At 38.3% G+C, this 21198-nt stretch overlaps 1 protein-coding gene across 4 annotated transcripts in view; it reads left to right on the top strand.

The window, feature by feature from the left end:
• LOC148423092 (sodium leak channel NALCN) overlaps nucleotides 1-14442 on the top strand; it is a 78567-nt gene extending 64125 nt beyond the window's left edge. For all 4 annotated transcript variants that reach the window (XM_088415475.1, XM_088415473.1, XM_088415474.1 and 1 more), the window contains 21 exons: nucleotides 290-410; nucleotides 480-611; nucleotides 697-864; nucleotides 1266-1370; nucleotides 1460-1566; nucleotides 1666-1786; nucleotides 1873-1971; nucleotides 3790-3883; nucleotides 5435-5541; nucleotides 5620-5694; nucleotides 5783-5902; nucleotides 5983-6051; nucleotides 6737-6885; nucleotides 6964-7057; nucleotides 7812-7944; nucleotides 9047-9162; nucleotides 9280-9437; nucleotides 10791-10941; nucleotides 11024-11173; nucleotides 11265-11382; nucleotides 13103-14442. In XM_088415475.1, coding sequence (XP_088271601.1) covers nucleotides 290-410; nucleotides 480-611; nucleotides 697-864; nucleotides 1266-1370; nucleotides 1460-1566; nucleotides 1666-1786; nucleotides 1873-1971; nucleotides 3790-3883; nucleotides 5435-5541; nucleotides 5620-5694; nucleotides 5783-5902; nucleotides 5983-6051; nucleotides 6737-6885; nucleotides 6964-7057; nucleotides 7812-7944; nucleotides 9047-9162; nucleotides 9280-9437; nucleotides 10791-10941; nucleotides 11024-11173; nucleotides 11265-11382; nucleotides 13103-13245 — 2530 coding nt within the window. In that variant the 3' untranslated portion in view covers nucleotides 13246-14442. The remainder of the gene's footprint in view (nucleotides 1-289; nucleotides 411-479; nucleotides 612-696; nucleotides 865-1265; nucleotides 1371-1459; nucleotides 1567-1665; nucleotides 1787-1872; nucleotides 1972-3789; nucleotides 3884-5434; nucleotides 5542-5619; nucleotides 5695-5782; nucleotides 5903-5982; nucleotides 6052-6736; nucleotides 6886-6963; nucleotides 7058-7811; nucleotides 7945-9046; nucleotides 9163-9279; nucleotides 9438-10790; nucleotides 10942-11023; nucleotides 11174-11264; nucleotides 11383-13102) is intronic.
• Nucleotides 14443-21198: the final 6756 nt, after the last annotated feature.

Here is a 21198-nt window from a genome sequence, read left to right as displayed (position 1 = left end):
CGATTAGAGTTCATCACTCTTGGAGGCGCTTCTAATATTATTGCCGTGTCATCTAGCCCAAATCTTTCATCTAGTCATGCAGTGGTGTTGTACACAGACAAACAATGAAAACAAAGTGGAAGTCAACCCAAAAATTGTCACTGAGAATAATCATTTCTATTTGCCCTGCTTATCTAAACATAATGTTTTAAAAATGTTTTAAAACACAATTTGACATTTGGAGACAATTGTAAAATTCTCTGAATTTCTCAATGAATATGCCACTAAATGTATGTATGTTTGCCTGCAGTGACCTGTTGGGCCTTGTCACCTATTTGGACTGGGTTATGATCATCGTGACCATCTGCTCATGCATTTCAATGATGTTTGAGTCACCCTTTACCAGGGTCATGCACGTGCCTACCTTGCAGGTAAGCAAAACATCAGTGTCCTTCATCCAGCATGTCTATACAACAACCAAAAACAATATGTCACATCAGATCGGGGAGTACGTCTTTGTCATCTTTATGAGTATCGAGCTGAACCTGAAGATCATGGCAGACGGTCTGTTCTTCACACCCACAGCGGTCATCAGGGATTTTGGAGGTGTGATGGACATCTTCATCTACCTTGTAAGGAAACCTACTGTACATACACAGTGTATGCTTGAATAATTATTATTGAGTACATTTCTTTATTGTCTGTCTACCGCTGCAGGTGAGTCTTATCTTTCTCTGCTGGCTGCCACATGATGTCCCGCCCGAGTCTGGTGCTCAGCTGTTGATGATGCTGCGCTGCCTGCGGCCGCTCAGGATCTTCAAGCTGGTGCCTCAAATGAGGAAGGTGGTGCGGGAGGTCCTCAAAGGCTTTAAAGAGATTTTCCTGGTGGGTGGAAGAGTGCGATATGTGTATATCTTTTGAATGATTTTTGACCGTATTTTCAATCTCATGAGTGTTCCACAAAAATGTCATTTGTCCTCACAAGTTTTTCCAAGATGCTTCATTCAGTTTTCAAATTTCTTTCTTCTTTGTATTTCTTTCTTCTTTTCTTCTTTGCTACCATATCTGTTTAATGTTTCACAAGTTATTAGGCAGTATGTTGGTGATCCCCTTGGTACCGTATGTGTGGAAAATTGACTGATGGATATTTTTCTCCATCCCTTTTGTATGACCCTGATTCATTTTGTCCAAAATCATATTGCTCAGTTGTACCTGATGTATCTAACATGTAAATACAATTAGCAATTAGCTTTGATTGACTGATTACAGTATTTTCTATTCTGCAGGTTTCCATTCTACTCCTCACGCTAATGCTGGTGTTCGCCAGCTTCGGAGTTCAACTGTTTGCCGGGAAACTGGCCAAGTGCAATGACCCTCATGTTCTCAAACAGGTACAGCAAAAAGATGGAACTGAAAATAGAAAAAGCATGAATATTGCACACATTCAGTACCATAAATGTGTGTCTTGTGTTGGTCACAGGACGAGTGTCACGGTATATTCAGAATAAATGTCAGCGTTTCCAAAAACCTCAACCTGAAACTGAAACCTGGAGAGAAGAAGCCAGGATTCTGGGTACCAAGAGTCTGGTAATATCGGCATGTATTTTATTTATTTATTTATTTATTTTAACCTCATGCTTTATTTTGAGTAAAATTGTGTATTCATCTGATTTTGCCGCATTCCAGGGCCAACCCTCGCAACTTTAATTTTGACAATGTGGGCAATGCAATGTTGGCGCTGTTTGAGGTGCTGTCACTGAAAGGATGGGTGGAAGTTCGAGATGTCATTATTCACCGTGTTGGACCGGTATTGGAAGAACTGTCTATTGTATTTTTAAACTCTTTTGTACTTAGTGGTAGCAGCTGATTAATTGCTATCTTCTGTGTGGGCAGATCCACGGCATCTACATCCATGTCTTTGTGTTCCTGGGGTGCATGATTGGACTCACTCTCTTTGTTGGTGTTGTCATTGCCAATTTCAACGAGAACAAAGTATGTACCAGTGATGTTTATGCCATTCAAAGAATATCAGAGACATATGGAATTGGAAAAATATACAGTATAGTAGAACAATGATAGAATTTCTGCTTTTTTACCTCATTCTCAAAACACAGTGTCTTCCAGAAGTCTTTGGCACTTTTCAAATCATCATATCTACTGAACTGTAGGTGGTATTATGATGAAATTGGTAGATTCACCATTTTATTTTATTTTTGTAATGTTTATGCTTTTTTCATACTATTTCACACCCAGTCATGACATTCACTCAACCAGAACAGACATTTTGCATCCTTGAATTTGAAAACTGAATCAACACTAATTCAACATGCATTTCAGACAAAACTCTTAAAAAGTGCTCTTCAAATATCTTTGAAAATTCCATGAAAACTTGAAATCAAATGTTTTCAGAATGTCAGGCGCATCCTTAATGGTTTTCAAGATAATCAATTTCAAAATGTGCCCGAGATTAAAAGAACAACCTGTATTACAACTTTTTTTTCTGAAAAATAGTTTTGTTTCTTCTTTTTTTTTCTAAATAAATGTGACTTTATTCTAGTGAAATTTCAACAATTTTGCTATTACTTTATAGGGCTGGGTATTGGGTCTTAAAAGTGTATTGCGATATATTGCGAGTCAAGGGCGTATTGCGACACATATTGCAACATATTGGGCAATGTTTGGTTAAAAGAAAAATCTATGGCATATGTGTTAAAATGATTGGAAAAAAAAAGAGAAAATGATTAAAATAGACTCATTCTATTTATTCCTTTTCAGAAGCCACACATAATTGACATCTCTGAGCACACATTAAAAATTCTTAATTAAAAAAAAAAAAAGCATACGGCTGCTTAAATATTATTGCACGTTTCAGGAACACATACAAGAGCTTATTGTGGACAACTTGAACAGGAAAGTTTTCTTTTTTCCACTGTTTGCCCTTCTCCACTGCCGCCAGTGTAGCGAAAGGTCATGTATTGTTGTCCGTCCCTCTTCCAGGGCCGGAGTTGCCCAGCCGGCTGGGTCGACATTTTGTTACATTTAGTAACAACACAGTCCTCTCCCGCTGTGAAGCAACTTTTCCTCCTGTCGCGCATGCGCCTCCTCCAAACTCTTGCTTGACCAATTTCTCGCTCTCCATTCACAACATACACGCTACACTATTGTATCATTTAATGTGATTTTTGAAGTGCTTGGAATACTTAACATGTAAAACACTATTCATAATATGACAAAAATCATAATACAAAAGGGACTCTGGAGCAGATTGATATAAAAAACCGAAATATTACGAAAATAAGGCGTTTCAAAATCAATACGTGATATATTGGAAAACGAATGTCGTATTGCGATATTGTATTGTGTCACTAAGTATTGCAATAAATCAATATTATCACCCACCCCTACTACTTTAGTATTTGAAGTGTTTTACTGAATTTTTTCCATCAAAATTAAAAAAAAAAAAAATCTTGAATATTTCTTTATTTTTATCACTTCATCTAATGTTTTATTCTCATTGTAATATTATGATTTTTTTCAGCAAAATTATAACTTTGTCAACATTACAGCTATTGAAAAACAATGTATTATTAAATTTTGCTTTATTTAAAAATCAAATAAATAGCTGACTTTATTCTTGTAAATATAAAAACTTTATTTTGTCACATGAATATGTTTTTCTTCTCCAAATTTAGCTTTTTTCCCTCTTTCCCCTAATTCTCATCGTCGATTAATAAGTCTTATTTTTTATTGGTGTGACAAGTCTATAATAGTTCAGTTAAGTCTTTGCACTTGTATTTCTTTTCTTTCCAGGGCACTGCTTTGCTGACTGTAGATCAGAGGCGATGGGAGGATTTGAAAAGTCGCCTCAAAATAGCCCAACCTCTCCACCTCCCTCCTCGTCCAGGTACGCATACACATATTTATTAAACATTTATGCCTACAACACTATAAATTACTTTGGAGGAAGTGCGGTCTTATTAAACTTACAATATACCACTCATTTTCTGGGTGTATATCTACTGCACCTGCACTGTGGGGTAATCCAAGCAGTGCATATCATAAATAATTGCTTTTTTGGATGTAAACTTGGTCGCGACGGGGTTAGATGCCGGTGAACATTTGAGGTGTGTCAAAGCAGACGAATGTTCTCTGAGGGCATGTTGTTCAGACTCATCTGTCACCAGGGCAACCGAAAAAGGATGAACAGCAGTCTTTGGCTTCATGCAGTATATAGCAGACTCAAGGTGCAAATGGCTCAAACGCTGAATCATGATCAGCTCTGCCACCTAATATCCACCTTAACACTTTTAAATATACATAATTTAACAATGACTCGATTAAAGCACATTTAATATGCTCCTATTGAATGGAAACTTGAGAGCTGCTGCAACACACACTACACTGGTGCCAGCTGAACCAACCTGCTTTTGATCCTCTTCCAAAGGCCCATTAAAACCACTCATTCACTCACATTACTACGCACACTCCTGCTGGCCATGCTCAGATGGTCGTAGTCAAAGTGTGTGTTATGTGTGAATTAGCTCAGACTCACAGAGATATTTCAAAAGGAGAGATGTGGTGATAGCACATTTTTTAATTCATTTTAAAAATGTAACAAGGCCCTGAAAATGTAATGGCCTGTTTAGAAAGCTGCTAGCCTGTGTTCTTGTTAACAATTTATGACTTTACTCGACTTCATAGAGCACAAAATAATCATTCGGTGACTTTATGTAATGCTTCACAAGGTATGTTGTGTGAGGCTTTTTCAAACTCAGTGACTTTTACTATATGTTTATAATACTTTGCATACTATTGCAAAACTAAAATACATATCACACTGAAAAATGTATACAGGAATTTACAGCCAATAGTTATATAAAAAAAAAATAGAAAAACCTGAAAAATATTTATAATTATGAATTTTTATATTAGAATTTACTGCATTTTTTTTCTTTGGATGTCTTTACATTTCTATGTTGCTTGATATATCGTTATGATCTTCCAGTGTATTGCTGACTGGGACAAATCACATTTACTAGCTTAAAGTGAATGAAGCAATCCCTGTCTGTTTCTACTTAATTTTAGGTTACCATATAAATAGAAGCAGATCTTGTTTTTTAAGTTTTAGTTGAATCTTGAAAGTCATGGAGACACAGCACCTGTAATGTATTGTTTTCTTTAGTATTAAGTAAGGACTTTATTCATAAGGCACGGTTAAAATATTTTTTAAAAAGAGTGTAAAAGTAGTTAACTTCCTGATTCTTATGTTCACGCAGCATTATTCTTTGAATGCCATCCTGAGGACTCTATAGACATTGTACATGTATGCTGTATTGAGGCGACACCTGTTTCAATTTACTGTACAATCAGTCTCACCTTTAAGTTAATTAAGACAAACTGATCAAATGGTTTAGCACCATAGATTTATAAAATAAATGTACAATATTCCTAACAGAGAATGGAGGGTTCCGGGCCAAGATGTATGATATCACACAACACCCATTCTTCAAGCGTGGCATCGCTGTGCTGGTATTGGCTCAATCAGTGCTCCTCTCAGTCAAGGTACATACAGTATTGCATAGACCACCTTAATATCGTACTATACTATATAAACTAACCTGACCCATCTATTTTCTTTAGTGGGATGTGGATGACCAAGTAACATTTCCTCTTGCCACCATGTCGGTGGTCTTCACTTTTATATTTGTGCTGGAGGTAAGACTGCTAGGGTGCATCCTTTTCAAGTTGGTGATTACTGATTAGATAATAGTCAGCCATGGTCACATCTTTCGCTGTTGCTTAGGTAACAATGAAGCTGATAGCAATGTCTCCAGCTGGTTACTGGCAGAGTCGACGGAATCGTTATGATCTGCTGGTGACATCGCTCGGTGTCATTTGGATTGTACTTCATTTTGCTCTCCTGGTTAGACTCACTATTTTTATATCATGAAGCCGCTGTTATTTGCAGTTCAGAAACCTAATGCATACCTGTTTGCCATTTAGAATGCATATACCTACATGATGGGCACATGTGTGATTGTCTTCAGATTCTTCACAATATGTGGGAAGCACGTAAGTGTACTTTTTAAAGTTTTTCATTTAACTCATTTGCTGCCATTGATGACCATAGTCGTAAGAAATTCCATTAGGGTTTCAAACAGGATGACCAGCATTATTGTTTCAAGCCTGGGTATATACAAAGCATACTGTTTCGTGAATAGTTTCAATGGCTCAATCATAATACAAATACAGCACATCATTGTCAAATTTGGTCAATGTGAATATAGGGTGAGAAAGAGTATTGCTAGTATTTATCCAGATTTCTAATTAGGATGAAAATTAAATCTTACATAAAATATTGTTAAACATCTTAATTAAATATTGAATATATTGATAATATTAAATGCCGTTTCATGTTGTCAATTGCTCAGCTTATGTAGGATGTTATTTCTGGTTGTGTATGGAAAAATGCAATGTAATATTTAGCTGCCCCCCCCCCCCCTCCCCTTCTCTCTGTGCACCCCTAAAAACCTTAAAGAAAATAAAAACTCTGGGATCTCTGGGATCAATTTAATGCTGATTGTAGTCGGTTCCGACAGAAACCACCTAATTCCATTACAATTTCACAAAATTATTAGTCAGTTTTAATACTCTTTTGAAAAACTCTTTGGCCAAGTTTGTCTCAAACTGTTTAACTGTACATTTTACATATCCCGCAATTGAAGTGTAAAATGTTGTTACGCTTGAACGTCTCCAGGTGACGCTGAAAATGCTGTTGTTGACCGTGGTGGTCAGCATGTACAAGAGCTTTTTCATCATAGTGGGGATGTTCCTCCTCCTCCTCTGCTATGCTTTTGCTGGCGTTGTTCTCTTTGGCACTGTCAAGTATGGGGAGAACATCAACCGGTAAGGTTTGACTGGAATAACACTGCTGAATAAGTCAAGTTGCTGTGAGTCTTAGTCGGTCTCGCCACCACCTTGCAGACATGCAAACTTCTCCACGGCGGGCCAAGCGATCACTGTCCTCTTTCGCATAGTCACTGGAGAGGACTGGAATAAAATCATGCATGACTGCATGGTAAGTAAACAAAAACAAGGGATCCTCTTTAACACTGGTTTCGATGCTTTGACAATGATATCATTTGACACTTAAATCTGTATCTGTATAAATTATTACAGCTTATGACATTAGGTACAGGTGCTCCTTATCTTCTTAATAATACTTTGATACTGGTTGGTATACTACCAATTGTGCAAAATAAAAACAGACATTTAAACAAATAGAAAAATCATTTATCGAATTTCAACAAAATGGACAAGATAGGGGTGTGACCTCTCAAAACTCAATTATAAATTCACACAACAATATAGAGCATTCACAAAAAACATTGCTAATTTTTCCCGCATGTTGCTGTTCCTTTTTGGCAAGTGTGTTAGCTCAGAGAATATAAATTCATTCTTTATTTTTGGTGGGGGACACACTTGTTTTTCTATTGTAACAGGCAATAAAAATTCAAATGGGGTACAAAGTCCTGTAGTGGGAAGGTAGCAGCATAGAGCATTATACTGTATTTTCATTCCTCTAAGATGAATGTGCCTTGCTAAAATGGCTTCGACTGGTAAGCAGTTACTACTATTGTATGAACATTAGTATCTTTGAACTGAGATATTGTAGTTATTTTAATGACTAAAAAAGAATTTTAGGGGGAACGATGAGGAACTTTTGAGACCACTTTACCTCTTGCTTTTTGTTTTGCTAATTTTTAATGCCTTTAGAATTGTATGCATACTGTAAATGTTTTTTTTTTGTTTGTTTTTGTTTTTTTACGCAGGTGCAGGCTCCATTCTGCACTCCGGATAAGCATCGCTATTGGGAGACTGACTGTGGCAACTACGCCGGGGCTCTTATTTACTTCTGTTCCTTCTACGTCATCATAGCCTACATCATGCTCAACCTCCTTGTTGGTCAGTGCATGTGTCTTTTTTGTACTTAACCTCCTCGCCTCTCATTTACAGTGGAATATAAGCTGCTCCTGGTGCAGGTTGACTTCCAAGTGTATCATTTCAAAATATAAGTACATTTTCACATAAAGTAATATATCATAAATGTTTTCAATACGGGCTGAATTCCACATTGATAAAAATTATTATTAGCTATTCACTCAATGCTTGTAAATAAAATTTTACATTTTAAGCTATAATATAAGTAAATGAAAATAAGTTGTTGTACTCACTAGTCACAGAGTTGGAAAATAAAGACATTTGCAGAGCAGCACCGCCACCTATTGGCATAATTGCTGCAAAAAGCAGGGTGTTTTTTTTTTCATTCTGTAGTGGTCGACATAAACGTGTAAGAGAAATGAGAAAAAACAAATTTTACTGTTAATCATTTTACATGTTTACTTAGCCAACGTCTGCCAAAGTTTGCTGTTCGACGGTTTTCATCATTTCAACTTTTTTTTCTTTTTGGTTGATCTTTTAAGGTGTTCAACTTTGGAGAGTTCACTTATGCTTTTTTTTGTGTATTATTTATATATTATTAAATCATGTTTGTAAAGTAGTGTGCTAGTTTTTTTCTGTTTTTTTTATTGACAATAAGGCAGCTTGTAATTTTCTTTCAAAACTGAGCCATCGAAATAGATTTGTCATTATTGATAATGTATTAATATTTTATTCTTAATCAGCATATTAGAGTTTGGTGTTTTATTCCTAATTCCTTTAAAGCAGACGTTTTGAACGCTTCAGTGCCAGCAAACAGGAGGAGGGAGGGAACAATCCTGAATGATGACATGGCAAGATAAAGGCATACAGATTTGAGGCACACAGCATGTATTCCTGTGGTTTAATGGACTGTGTTTATCATTCTGCCCCCGCTGGCTCGTAAGGAAGACACAGATGGCACTGACAGTTATTGCATTTTAGTAGCTGTTGATCTGCACTGCTACTTTAGCGAGGGGGCAATCGTATCATGACAGATCAAAAAAATGGAAGCAATGACAAGGCTTTAATAAACAGTCAGAGCAGGTATTAACACATAAACTGAAATATTTCCATCCTTGCGACGTAGCCATCATTGTGGAGAACTTCTCCCTTTTCTACTCCACTGAGGAGGACCAACTGCTGAGCTACAATGACTTGAGACACTTCCAAATCATCTGGAACATGGTCGACGACAAGCGGGAGGTGAGCGCTTATATAGCACAGGGACTGAAAATTGAAGAGTGAATGTATTGTTAGTCAGCTCCCGCCTTGCTGCTTTAACAGCTCCCACTCCTCTTCGTTTTGTTCTTTCTCCTGCAGGGCGTGATTCCAACATCCAGGGTGAAGTTCTTACTGCGTCTGCTCAGAGGCAGACTGGAGGTGGACCTGGACAAAGATAAGTTGCTCTTCAAGCACATGTGCTACGAGATGGAGCGACTACACAGTGGAGGAGATGTCACCTTTCACGATGTTCTCAGGTGACCATGCCCATACAGAAATCCTTGACAACCCTGAGGTCAAATTTTGGAAAGTACAACATCTCTCTTGATGGATTGGCTTGATGTCCAGGAAATTGTTGCAGAACAAATAAACAACAACAAAGGGCTACATCAATAAAATCAATAAAAAACATGAAAAAAAATTCAAACTGCCCCTACAGTTTAAAAAAAAAAAAAAAAAATATATATATATATATATATATATATATATATATATATATATATATATATATATATATATATATTCCCTCTTTGTTCAATGTTTTTTCTTTCAGTCATTATTTGACATTACGTGCATATCCAAATCTCAAGTGTGTTACAGTGAGCACCGGCTTAAAAAAAAGTACCAAGTAAGATGAAACCATATTTGTAGAATTGAAAACAAAAAAAAAATCAATTACATTTCATTACAGTTAAAGCAACAAAACATTCTCTCTTCAGCCAAATACGTTTTTCTGTATTCTTTCAATCGTCATTTGGAATTACATGAATATCTAAGTCCCAAACTTATTACACCACCTCAAAAAATAGTACCAAGCACAACCGTAGTTTTCCTCACCATTAAATCACTGTAGTGGGTGGTCAAAAATAATTCTGAGGCCGTATACTTAAAATGTACTTTGTATTATTGTAAGCCAATGAAACACTATAGACAGTTTTATCATTATGTTAAATGTAGCACTTACTTATTTGAATAAAATGTATTGTTCTTAAGTTAAGATAAAAATGTACTTTAATAGAATAGAACCTTTGTCTTTATACACAGGTATACACCAAAATTGGGAGCGCTGCTCCAATTGGTGCACATAATATAAAAATATGAAAAATGACATACAATCAATATTTTGTAAATAAAGATTAATTGTAAAACACAGTCTCACAGGTATGCAATTGTCATTATTTTTAGTGTGTTCTTATTTTGTTGATATTTTCCACATAGTTCCGTGGAAAAAGTTTCTTTAAGTGTTTATATGTACTGGTATATGTTTGCAAATAAATATAAAATAAATAATATGACATATGTAATACATAAGAGTACACATTTTAACTGTTAGAAGTTAAATTCAACAGATTTGTACTGGACTGGATTTGGGGGGGTTAAGCCACCGTAAGATTATGCACAATTTGAACATTTATTGTGCATATGCCAACACTTGACTGCAGAGCTTCAGTTCATAATCTCAGCCAGCCCAGAAAAGATTTGTAATTAACAACAGTAAAAATACATAATAGTTTTATTTTCTTTCTAAGTAATAATGAAGGTATAGTATTGTTTGAATTTGCCGATAAGCCTGCTATAATTGTGTGTTTTTACATTGCGCGTGTTGGCAGCATGCTGTCCTACCGCTCCGTGGACATTCGCAAGTCTCTCCAGCTGGAGGAGCTGTTGGCCAGGGAACAGTTGGAGTACACCATTGAGGAGGAGGTCGCCAAGCAGACCATACGCATGTGGCTGAAGAAGTGCCTCAAACGCATCCGCGCGGTGCGTTCCACCCACGCGGGAACCGACGCCGCTTTCTCGGCATGTGCGCACGTGTGATGCTTTGTCCTCGCTCCGTTTGCAGAAGCAGCAGCAGTCGTGTAGCATCATCCACAGCTTGAGAGAGAGCCAGCAGCAGGAGCTGAGTCGCTTCCTCAACCCCCCCAGCATCGAGACCACGGTGCCGAGCGAAGACCACAACTCCAACAACCCGGACAACCCCTCGCAGCCTGAGGTGAAAACCTGCTCGCCGCCATCCCTGTTTGACACGTCACACTGCCAAATGCAGGTGTACGCTCAACAACGGATCTGCGCTCTTTGTTTAGATGAGTGGCCTCCAGCAGCTGCTCAGCCCCACCTTGTCCGACAGAGGAGGCTACAGGCAGGACTCCTCCGACCTGGGCAAGCCGCAGAGGAAGCTGGGACAGTGGCGGCTGCCTGCAGGTGTGTGCGGCCGGGCACCTTTTTGTCTTCGCAAAACACAGCTATTAGTTAGACATTGAGAATGTCATTTATCCTTGTGTGTTAGCTCCAAACACTCTCGACAATAACAGGGTTGCCCTAGGAAAAATTAAAAAAAATGTTGGCTTTCACTGTCAGAGAGGGATTGATATCCAGCAAAAGTTTCATTTTGGATTCATTTTCATTACAGCTCATACTTCATACTCATTACTTCATCACACATTACACAGGAATTTAACAACCAAACTACAAGATATTATTATGTAGCACAATGCATAACAAATTCTCTAACTTTATTTATTTTTATATCTTATATATTAAGTAATCCAAACAAAATGCCATACCACAGAGTGGTTAGCACGTCCGCCTCACAGTTGAGAGTACTGAATTCCTGCGTGGAGTTTAGATGTTTTCCCCATGCCCACATGGGTTCCTTCCGGGCACTCCGACTTCCTCCCACATCCCAAAAACATGCATCACAGGACTATTGTCCTTGGGTGTAATTGGGTGTGTGAATTATTGTTCATCCTTGTGTGCCCTGCGATTGGCTGGCGAACAGTTCAGAGTGTCCCCGGCCTACTGCCCATAGATACCTGGAATAGACACCAGTGAGCCAGCGACCCTAATGAGGATAAGCGGCGAGAGAAAATGGATGGATGGAAGATGCTATACCTGATTAAAGTAACAAACCACGATAATATTAAAAGAATGATAAGATACGCTGTTGTAAACATATCACACCGATTCAGTGTAGCAGGCAATATTATGAAAACATTTTGTTAAATTCAGTTCAAATTATTCTGATTTTTAGAGTAAAATAAGTATACAAAGCAAGGCAAGTTTATGTTTAATTTCCAGCAACTCAATGTCTTTCACACAAGCAGACACAACACCTAGAGGAATTTTACAAACACAACAGCCAACTAGAGAAACTAAATTATGATCACAACAACATATAAACGCATTCACAGACTTTGGGCCGTGGTATCCCTGTATTTGATTGGCCAACAAATGTAGGTGTTTTTTGCAGTAATTCAGCAAAACTCCACTGCAGAAGTCCCTTTGCTGGTTTTCAGCAAGCAAGTGATAAAAATACAGTATTTACAGTACACATATATTGTTTTACAGCAATAGTTAACTATATTTACAATTTAATATATACCTGTGGATGGAATAAGGGAAGCTTGTGATAAAAATTTCCCAAGGATGCACACATCATCGGATCAATTCACTTTAATTAGTCGATGAATGAGAGTGAGATCCATTGTATCTGTTTTGGGCCACCGCGGACACATCAGTCACAGGACACAAAAAGACCATGTAGTCTAAAGAAAAGACAAAAACACTCCGTACTTAGGAGGGTGTGAGTTCATTCAGACCTCCCACCTCTCACCGCTGCTCGACTAGACAAATTTGATTGGCTGGAATGGATCGGCAGAAATTTCGCCATTTTATGCGTAATCTGTCATCAGCGCTAATGTCATTTGCAGATCGATCAATGGGATCACTATTTTCCATCTCTGTCATATTCTATACTGATAATAAAACTTTGCCCGTCAATATTGACATTATATTTGTAAAGGTAAAAAAGTATAATAGGAACTGATAAGATTTTGTACCTAAAGTTATGAATGCATTTTCATTTTCTCGTGTGTGTGTGTGTGTGTGTGTGTGTGTGTGTGTGTGTGTGTGTGTGTGTCAGGTCGCACCAGCGTCAAGTCCATTGTGTGTAAGATGAACCCTGTCAACGACGAGGCCTCATCGGGGTCGGAGGTGAAGAAGTGGTGGACCCGGCAGCTGACAGTGGAGAGCGACGAGAGCGGCGACGACCTCATCGACATTTAGGTCCATCCACAAACTGTGAACTTTGTTTTTTTTTTTTTTTCTTTGACTTTAATGAGCCGGGGAGCTTATCTGTTGACTGGATCAATGAAGATATTATTTTGAATCTAGAGAAAGTATTTTGGCCAAAGAGTGGCGTCAAGCTGATACCTCTGGGAGCCGTATTTCCTGTCCTCTGCGAATGTTGCTTTGTAGGCACATCTGGCAAGTGTGAGCGGCGAGGACACACTGGATCGATGAAGCAAAATCTGTTCTTGTTTGTGTATTCAGCTGTAAGGCTCTTTTCGTGTCAGTTTGACTTTATTTATCATATGCATATGGATTTTCTTATGGACGCTTTGTACTCTTTGGGTGGGTAAGGGGAGCATATATTGTCGTGATCGGCATAATAGCAATGTGTGTAAAGCTAAAATTTCTTGTAATGTCTCAATTTATTCCAGTGGTTCTGGCCTGTAATGGCTCCTCACGGATTCATATTACAGCATCTTTGTAATTAACAGCAAAGCTCCGTATTACAATTTCTTGATTTATGCAGTGTTCCCATTGCATTTGCTTGTGTTCAACCAAATATTTTATGTGGATTTGAAGCTTTAGACACTTTTTTTAAAAACACATTGCTATTATTCTGAAGTATGCAATGAAGGGAATAATAGATTTATGAATGTAAGTAATTACCGGTAAATCTATCTAGAAATTTATATTCTAATTAAAGGCTTACTCTATGTAGGCAATGATGAGAAGGTGTTGTCTCTTTTTGTATGACTTTTTGAATTCACTACCTCCTTCTATCTTAGTCGTGTCATACTCATCTTAGCTCATGAGCCACATGGAGGAAAATCAATTCTCAAGTGGGCCAGACAGGTAAAACCATGGCATATGACTAAAAACTATTGGTGTCAATTATATGAGCTCAATAATATGGTCTCAATTCCCAGCGGATCTCAACGCTCAACTGCAAATAAATTGTTGTAACAAAAAAAAAAATAGAATATATATATATAAAATTATTTATAACATTTTTCCTTCCATTTGCTCATAAAATACTGTAATTTCCCAAGAATAAAACGCAAGTGTGTATAGGGCACACCCTTGATTTTGGGGTCAAATTCTGGTATTTTCTATGTTACCGTTTATAAAACACTTTAGCAACAATGTAAAAACTATATCAAAACAGAATAAATCTCATCTTCATAAACTTCATATTCTGTTGTGTTTATATCTGTAAGTTATATATTTGTTGCGGGGTTAGGGTTAAGTGTGTTTCAGATTTCCTACATTATGAGTGATCAGTGAGCGCCGCAGCATCGTGGTGAATGCGCGGGAGGCAGCTGTTTATACTCCTCGCGACACAGCTGGAATTCATTTTGCCATAAATATCCAAAGTTGTGCAGCATCCGTGTTCCACCAAGTTTATGATTGTGTGTATATTCCAAAAGAGCGCAATCGATAAACAAATCAAATAGAATACCTTTCCGTGTTCTCTAACTGGTGCACACACCGCTCTAAAGCTTGGTTCATGCTTGACACGTCCGTGAGCTCAGCGTGGCTCCACGCGCCAAAATGACGTCATTTCAGCAACCGTGACCCTCCGGGTGGCATCCAGGGGCGGGCCCGATTTTCCACAATGCATTGCTTCTGGAATTTCTAACTATTGCTTTTGGAACTATGCTGGTATAAACACCTTTATGATTTGGTTGAAGAGGACTCCCTTGACCGAAATACTGGAAACAACTCCTAGCGTGTCGTTTCTGCACGAAGTGTTCACGCATCAAGTATAAACAAAGCTTTAAGTGAATCAGTTGTAGACATTAGAACTTAGTGAACACGAGCTGCTGTTAGCAGTGACAGGCACTTGCTGCTAACAACCAACTGACATCCGCCCACTAACTCGCACCGTTACGGTAACTATTCTTAGTAAAAATACAGCCAATATAAAACTACACATATGTGTGTCAAAACTCGGCTTATGTGGCCGATGTTGAATAAAAAAATGTAAAAAGTAGGATGCACCCATACTTTTGGCCTTCATGTTTTAGGGGAAAAAAAGTGTGTGTTTTGGAGAATTATGGTACATATTTTGTATAGAACACATAATAAAATAAACAGAAAAAACAGAAATAAATGAATGAATGTCTGGTAATGGCCCAGATGGTGACAGTTCCGCTTTGTGAATCTCGTCGGGGCGATCAGAGGATTTTACTTGTGCTGAGCAGTAGCCATTATGAAGCTAAATGCCAATGCTAACATAAACGCTAGTCACAGTGCTCATCTGGGCATTGCTTGTAAAATTAAGAATTGTTGTCTGTCTGTTGATTATGAACAGCGGACTAAAGGGTTGGGACTTATTGATGTTTTTAATACTTCACAAAATAATCCTACAGATTGCATCAAACCTCCTTCCGTACTCTAGTTTGACAACCCTGCTCTTACACTTTGTTACGTGTTTACTGCCACCTGAAGGACACACATAATGCAACACAGCCAAAGCTCCGCTGAGTGTAAATCACATTTTTGAGTATTCACAAGTGGTAAATTGATAATTGTCTTTTTTGACTCTGTTATCATGATAATATAGCTGGAGTTTGCATGAAAAACATGCATTCTAAATATCCCAAATGACCACTTGTGCAAATAATAAGAAAAATTCATCCAATGACAACACTGTAGATCTGGGACCATGATTCTTTGAAATGAATGGACTGTTTTGTTTTGATAAGGCCCCGATGAATATACACTTCAAAATTATGACTGGCCTCTTCAAATGCTTGTTGACGATGAACAAGCTAAATTAAGTTTCATAGGTCGGGTCAAGTTCAAAACTGCTATTTAGGGATTGTTTACTAATTGACCAGACAGGTTACGTTACTTTTTTGATATTTTTTTGGCCTTTAATTAATTGCTGGTGATGTAATTTAGAGGTTTACACATATGTTTTTTTATATGTGGTGCATGAAGTTGCTGAACTGTGGAAAAAACATAATAACATGTTATTATGTTTTTTCTTGCACAGTCCTAATATTGACAATTAGATACACTAACTGTACTTGACCCAGAGAACCTAGTACAGTCGACCCCACGCTATTACGAAATTAATCCGTTCACAGTTGGCATCGTAAGGCAAAATCATCATATGGCAGGCAATAGAAACCTATGTTAATTAGCTAATGTGTGTAAACCCAAGGTAAAAACATCAAAATTGTCTATACATATTAAAAATTAGTAATAAAATAGCATGGTAAGTGCTACTTATACATACAGTAATATACAGTACATGTATACTATTAAATAGTAAATAAAAATTATTTAAAGGATTTATTTACTTTTGTGTGGCGTAACGAGCTTGTTATGGCCATATTCCCTAGTGAGGGTAGCTCACTAGGCTAGCTTAGCCTTCTTCGTATTTCTCAATTATTTGCAGCTTCGTTTCCACACTAATCATCTTCTTACTTCTCCCTTTACAATCACTAGCAATTTTGCGAACCATGCCTAAGCAATTCAAGTTTGAATTAAGCACTAACATGCACAATAAATACAATATTGTAAGCACTCCTACGAGTTAATATCTTTAGCATGTCGCCATCTTGACACCGTGACGCTGACCACTAGCCGACCGGCATCCTAGTGATGCCAGGAAGCCGACCAATAGCAGACCAGTATCTTCGTGAGTCGTGATGCCAATCAATACCAGATCAGCATTGTAGTGACGTAAGCAGTGATGTGTTCAGTGATGTATGAGTGTGCACTCTGACCGCCATGTTTGAGAAAATAAGTTGTTGTTTTTGATGTCGTAAGGCGAATAAAAATGTCATAAAGAGGGGACGAAAAAATGTCTCAGTCCATGTTGTAAAGTGAAAAAAACGTAAGTCAGGGGCGTCGTAAACTGGGGGTCCGCTGTATCTAGATTCATGCATTTAATGGATTATGTCCAAAATATAATATAGCCTACTGCAAATAATGCAGTAAAACAGTGTGAAAATTTCTAAAAGTAGCATCTTATGACGGTGTCAAGTAAGCAGTTGTAGGAAATTCAAGAGGACGCAAACATCGCAAGCAAGTTTTTACATTTTTTTTTTTTTTTTGAATGGGGGCATTAATTTTTTCCCCCTTATCATTAGTTTGTTTGACAATCATTCAGGGTTAGTTTCAGAACCAATTGACTAATGTGCTAACCTTCATCAAGGCCAGTGTTTCCCCCTGAACAAGGCCCCTTGTTAGATGCGTAATTAACCCATTAAAGGAGACAGGCTCTTGGATTGTCCATTCAAAAGCCTCGTAATTTAGCACCGAGTGTGCGCTGGCCCTTGCTTGATAATGAACATGAGGGAGCGCAGCAGAGAATCAGCTGCCGGTGGGACGCCCAGTTTGCTTTATAGAAATCCTGACTTTTGGTGGCACATTCCAGGCCCTCGACGAGTGAGTTCTCCGTGTGACATATGGTCCTGGAGGGAAACAGTGTGACACCGGGCCTGGTGCTAATCAACTGTCTTTAATTTGCCCCTTTTTGCTCACCCTTTTTTTTCCTCCACCATCATCGCCTCTTAAACTCAACTAAGCTCACAACCGACTCATCAAAGGCCTTCTCCTCTTTTCTTCTCATTTGAGCCCTGCGTGGTGTAACATTTGTGTCTTTTAATTGCCTCCGCGTAAGACGCCGCCTCATTCGGGGCCTGTTGTTTTTCTCTCACCCCCCTCCGCCCGTCACTTTCTATCATGGATGTCTGCAGCTTACTTAAGGCACTTTGGTAATTGGCCAGGAAGTTCTTAAGTGCAGTGTCTGTCTGAGAGTGGAGATTACCTATAATTAAAGTCCACCATTGGCTGCACAGGCTTGTTCCCCTCCTGGTGAGATGTTACTTTAAGAGCTGCACCGTCTCTTTGGCGGAGCACACCTTTTCTTGTTCTACTGACTTAAAAGACTACCACTCAAGATGCAAACTGTTGAACAGTTGAAATCATCAATATGGTATTTTCTTAAATGTCGGCCGCTCCAATACACAACCATGTCTCGATTATGAAGCTTTGATGAAGCTCCAATAGACACCTTGTACCGATGATTGGCCAACTCCATCTTTCACCACTGACCTTTCATTATTTAAGTGGTGGCCAGCGCTCCATTAGATGTCCACTCTTTGGCAATGGTAGATGTCCACTCTTTGTTAGTAATGCATGAATGCTCTGCGACTACATTTGCTGTTCCCCAATTAATGAACAGATGGCATGCTCTTATTGAGCTCCTAGTGTGTCGATCACTCTTCACAAATGAAGCGTTAATACCATATATCTTCAAATTAGTGCTCATGGAAGAAAATCCTCAAGTTTTAGTTTATTTTTTTGGCACATTGCGTTGTGGCAGAAGAGATCGATAAACAGCATCAAAAAGTGGCTTCAGTCATTTATTTTCTTTAATAGATGCAGTTGTATCTATTTAACTTCTGACACATTTGAGTCTAGGGCTGGCTGCAATCTTTAGTTTTGACCATCAGGAGTAATGGTGCTGGTTTCTTTCATAGTTAAATGATTTAAAAAAATAACATTAAAGTTAAACATCATCCTGTCCGTCGCAAACTTGCTCGAACGTGAGGTGTTCTCGAAATTAGTTTGGCAAATTGCTTTGCTATTGCTCGCGTCTTTATTTGCTATCGTTAACTGATTTATGAGGTAAGCTAAACTTAAACCGCTACTGTGGTTAGCAAGCACCCTCTTATAAAAAACATACGACCCTGTCTTTATCAAAGGTGGCGTTTCAAAGTTAAATGTACTATTTATCAAAACGACAATTCTCACTGTGCTTCCTTTTTCATGTCTTCCTTCTGCTCCTGAGCTTGCCATCCCACCCACAACACGTTATGCCATTCACAATGGCAGCCAATCAGTGTCCACTTCAGGGTATAATTGACCTTTGTTCTCCAACCCCCGACAACTCAACCACAAGAATCCCCATGCATAAAAATGGATCAGAAAGCATAGTCAGAGATTAAAAATTATACTAAGCAATTGATAATGACAATGTGTCACCATTAATGTTATTTTGACACCACTGCTTCAGATATTTGCCCCCACTAAGATGGAAGACAATTGCAATTAATTGGAGAGTGCACATTCTATTCATGTATTTACTGTATCGGTTGTCCTCAGTATGGTTGCGGGCTAGCTGGGGCCTCAGATGACTGCGGGCCAGAGTCAATAACAGCCTGGAACAAGTTGCAATAGCCAACCTTCATTTAACTATACATGCATGACTTCATCATGCGAATGTTTCTTGAAATACTCCTCTTCAATTGATGGCGTATCCTTCAAAAACCTCCAGGTTCGGACATGACATTGATAAAGCCTGACCTTTACAATTACAGTTCATATCGTATTCCTTGTCAGATTATATATTATAAGTCTTTCAATTGTAAATGGAGTGCACCTATTCACCATTGTCATTTACATTTTGTTAAATAAGCAAGATATTAAAATAACAATTTTAATATTTTGCTTATTTTTGAAAAAAAAAAAAAGTTTTTTTTTGGCTTCATAGATATCGGCGTTATCAGCCGCCTGTATCTCATGTCAGCATCTCCACTATGTCCAGAACAGATCCTGTCTATGCGCTACCAAACAGATGGCTATTACTCCAATAATTTGGAAAAGTAGCTAATTATTTCAGCAGCAGGTGGGAAAAGCAATTAACAACCGGCATAATGTGTTGATTAAAATCCATTCTGTTCTAAAATTAAAGTAGTGAAGCTCACTTGTTTTCCATTCAGTCGCTTGGCGTTCATCCACTGGCCGCAGCTGTCACTCCCCAAAGACCAAAGTGTCACTTTTTGACCTAGCATTTTTGGCTTTTTGGTTTGAGGTTGCCACATAAACAGCATCTTTACCTTGATTGTTTTTGTTTTTTTTTTTTTCCAGGAAGAAAATGGTACTGTGAATAGTGATTGGCTTAACCTGCGACTTAGCAGCTTCACATTTGTTAGGATGATTGAAACTCTCAAACACACTACTGCACATTTATTAATTTTGGCAAACTTGTGAGGGTGCCGATAAATTTAAATGATTTTAGTTTTTGTTCAATAGAAAATGCTTTCCCTACTCATTGTTCAAACATCATAATATTAATATTCCAAATGGTCTCCAAAATGTAATCAAAAACCACCTTTCATGCTTGATGTGCCCCCATGTTTAGACCACCAAGCCTCGTGCAAATGGCATGGACCAAAAAAGTCATTTTCGATTGGTGCACCAGTCGATTGCCACCCCACCGAACACGGAACACCGAGTACGATGGCGCAGTTTGTCCTCCCGAGCAGCGAAATCTCATTTTCACTAAATACCTAATCAGTCCCATACAAGTGACTGTGGTCGCCTGCTCCCCTACTTGTACACCTGGCTCCTTTAATTACAGGGCCACCCGAGCTTTGTCTGATCTCGCAGGGGAGACTGAAATATGGGTCGAATTTTCACAGAGAAATCATAAGTGCTTAAACCAATTCAATTACGCACCGATCAAAGCAGAAAGGCCTGTAATTGCAGAGAAAGGTTACCTAAGACTTCGTGCGCCCACCGAGGGTATTTTTGGCACGGACTAATGCATGCCTGCAGGGGGTGCTGTGCTCAAACAATTAATATTCCCCGCAGAGAGCAATCTTACAGACCACCGAGAAAGCGTTTTAATGTGAATATGTATAGCCCTTGGTGAGACATTACCTTATAATTTTGTGTTTTTTAATTCTCCTATTATGCTAAATTGTGCATGCATATGGTCGTTTGGGAGTGAGGGAGCAGAAAATGGATGTGACATTACGGAGGAAAGCGCATAATGAAAGGTAATGGCAGAAAAGTGGTTTTGTGAGCACGAGGGAAGAATGCGTCAACGTGACGATGTTACATGCGAAAAGTTGTCAAGTTCCCAAAACGCAACTAGGTAATAGGAGATGAAAAACTAAGTTTCCCCAAAACTCTTTTCAT

This window comes from Hippichthys cyanospilos, chromosome 5, assembly GCF_059441005.1.
Source record: "Hippichthys cyanospilos isolate Australia breed blue-spotted pipefish chromosome 5, RoL_Hcya_1.0, whole genome shotgun sequence".
Classification (NCBI taxonomy): domain Eukaryota; kingdom Metazoa; phylum Chordata; class Actinopteri; order Syngnathiformes; family Syngnathidae; genus Hippichthys; species Hippichthys cyanospilos.
This window is presented reverse-complemented; position numbering and strand designations above follow the sequence as displayed.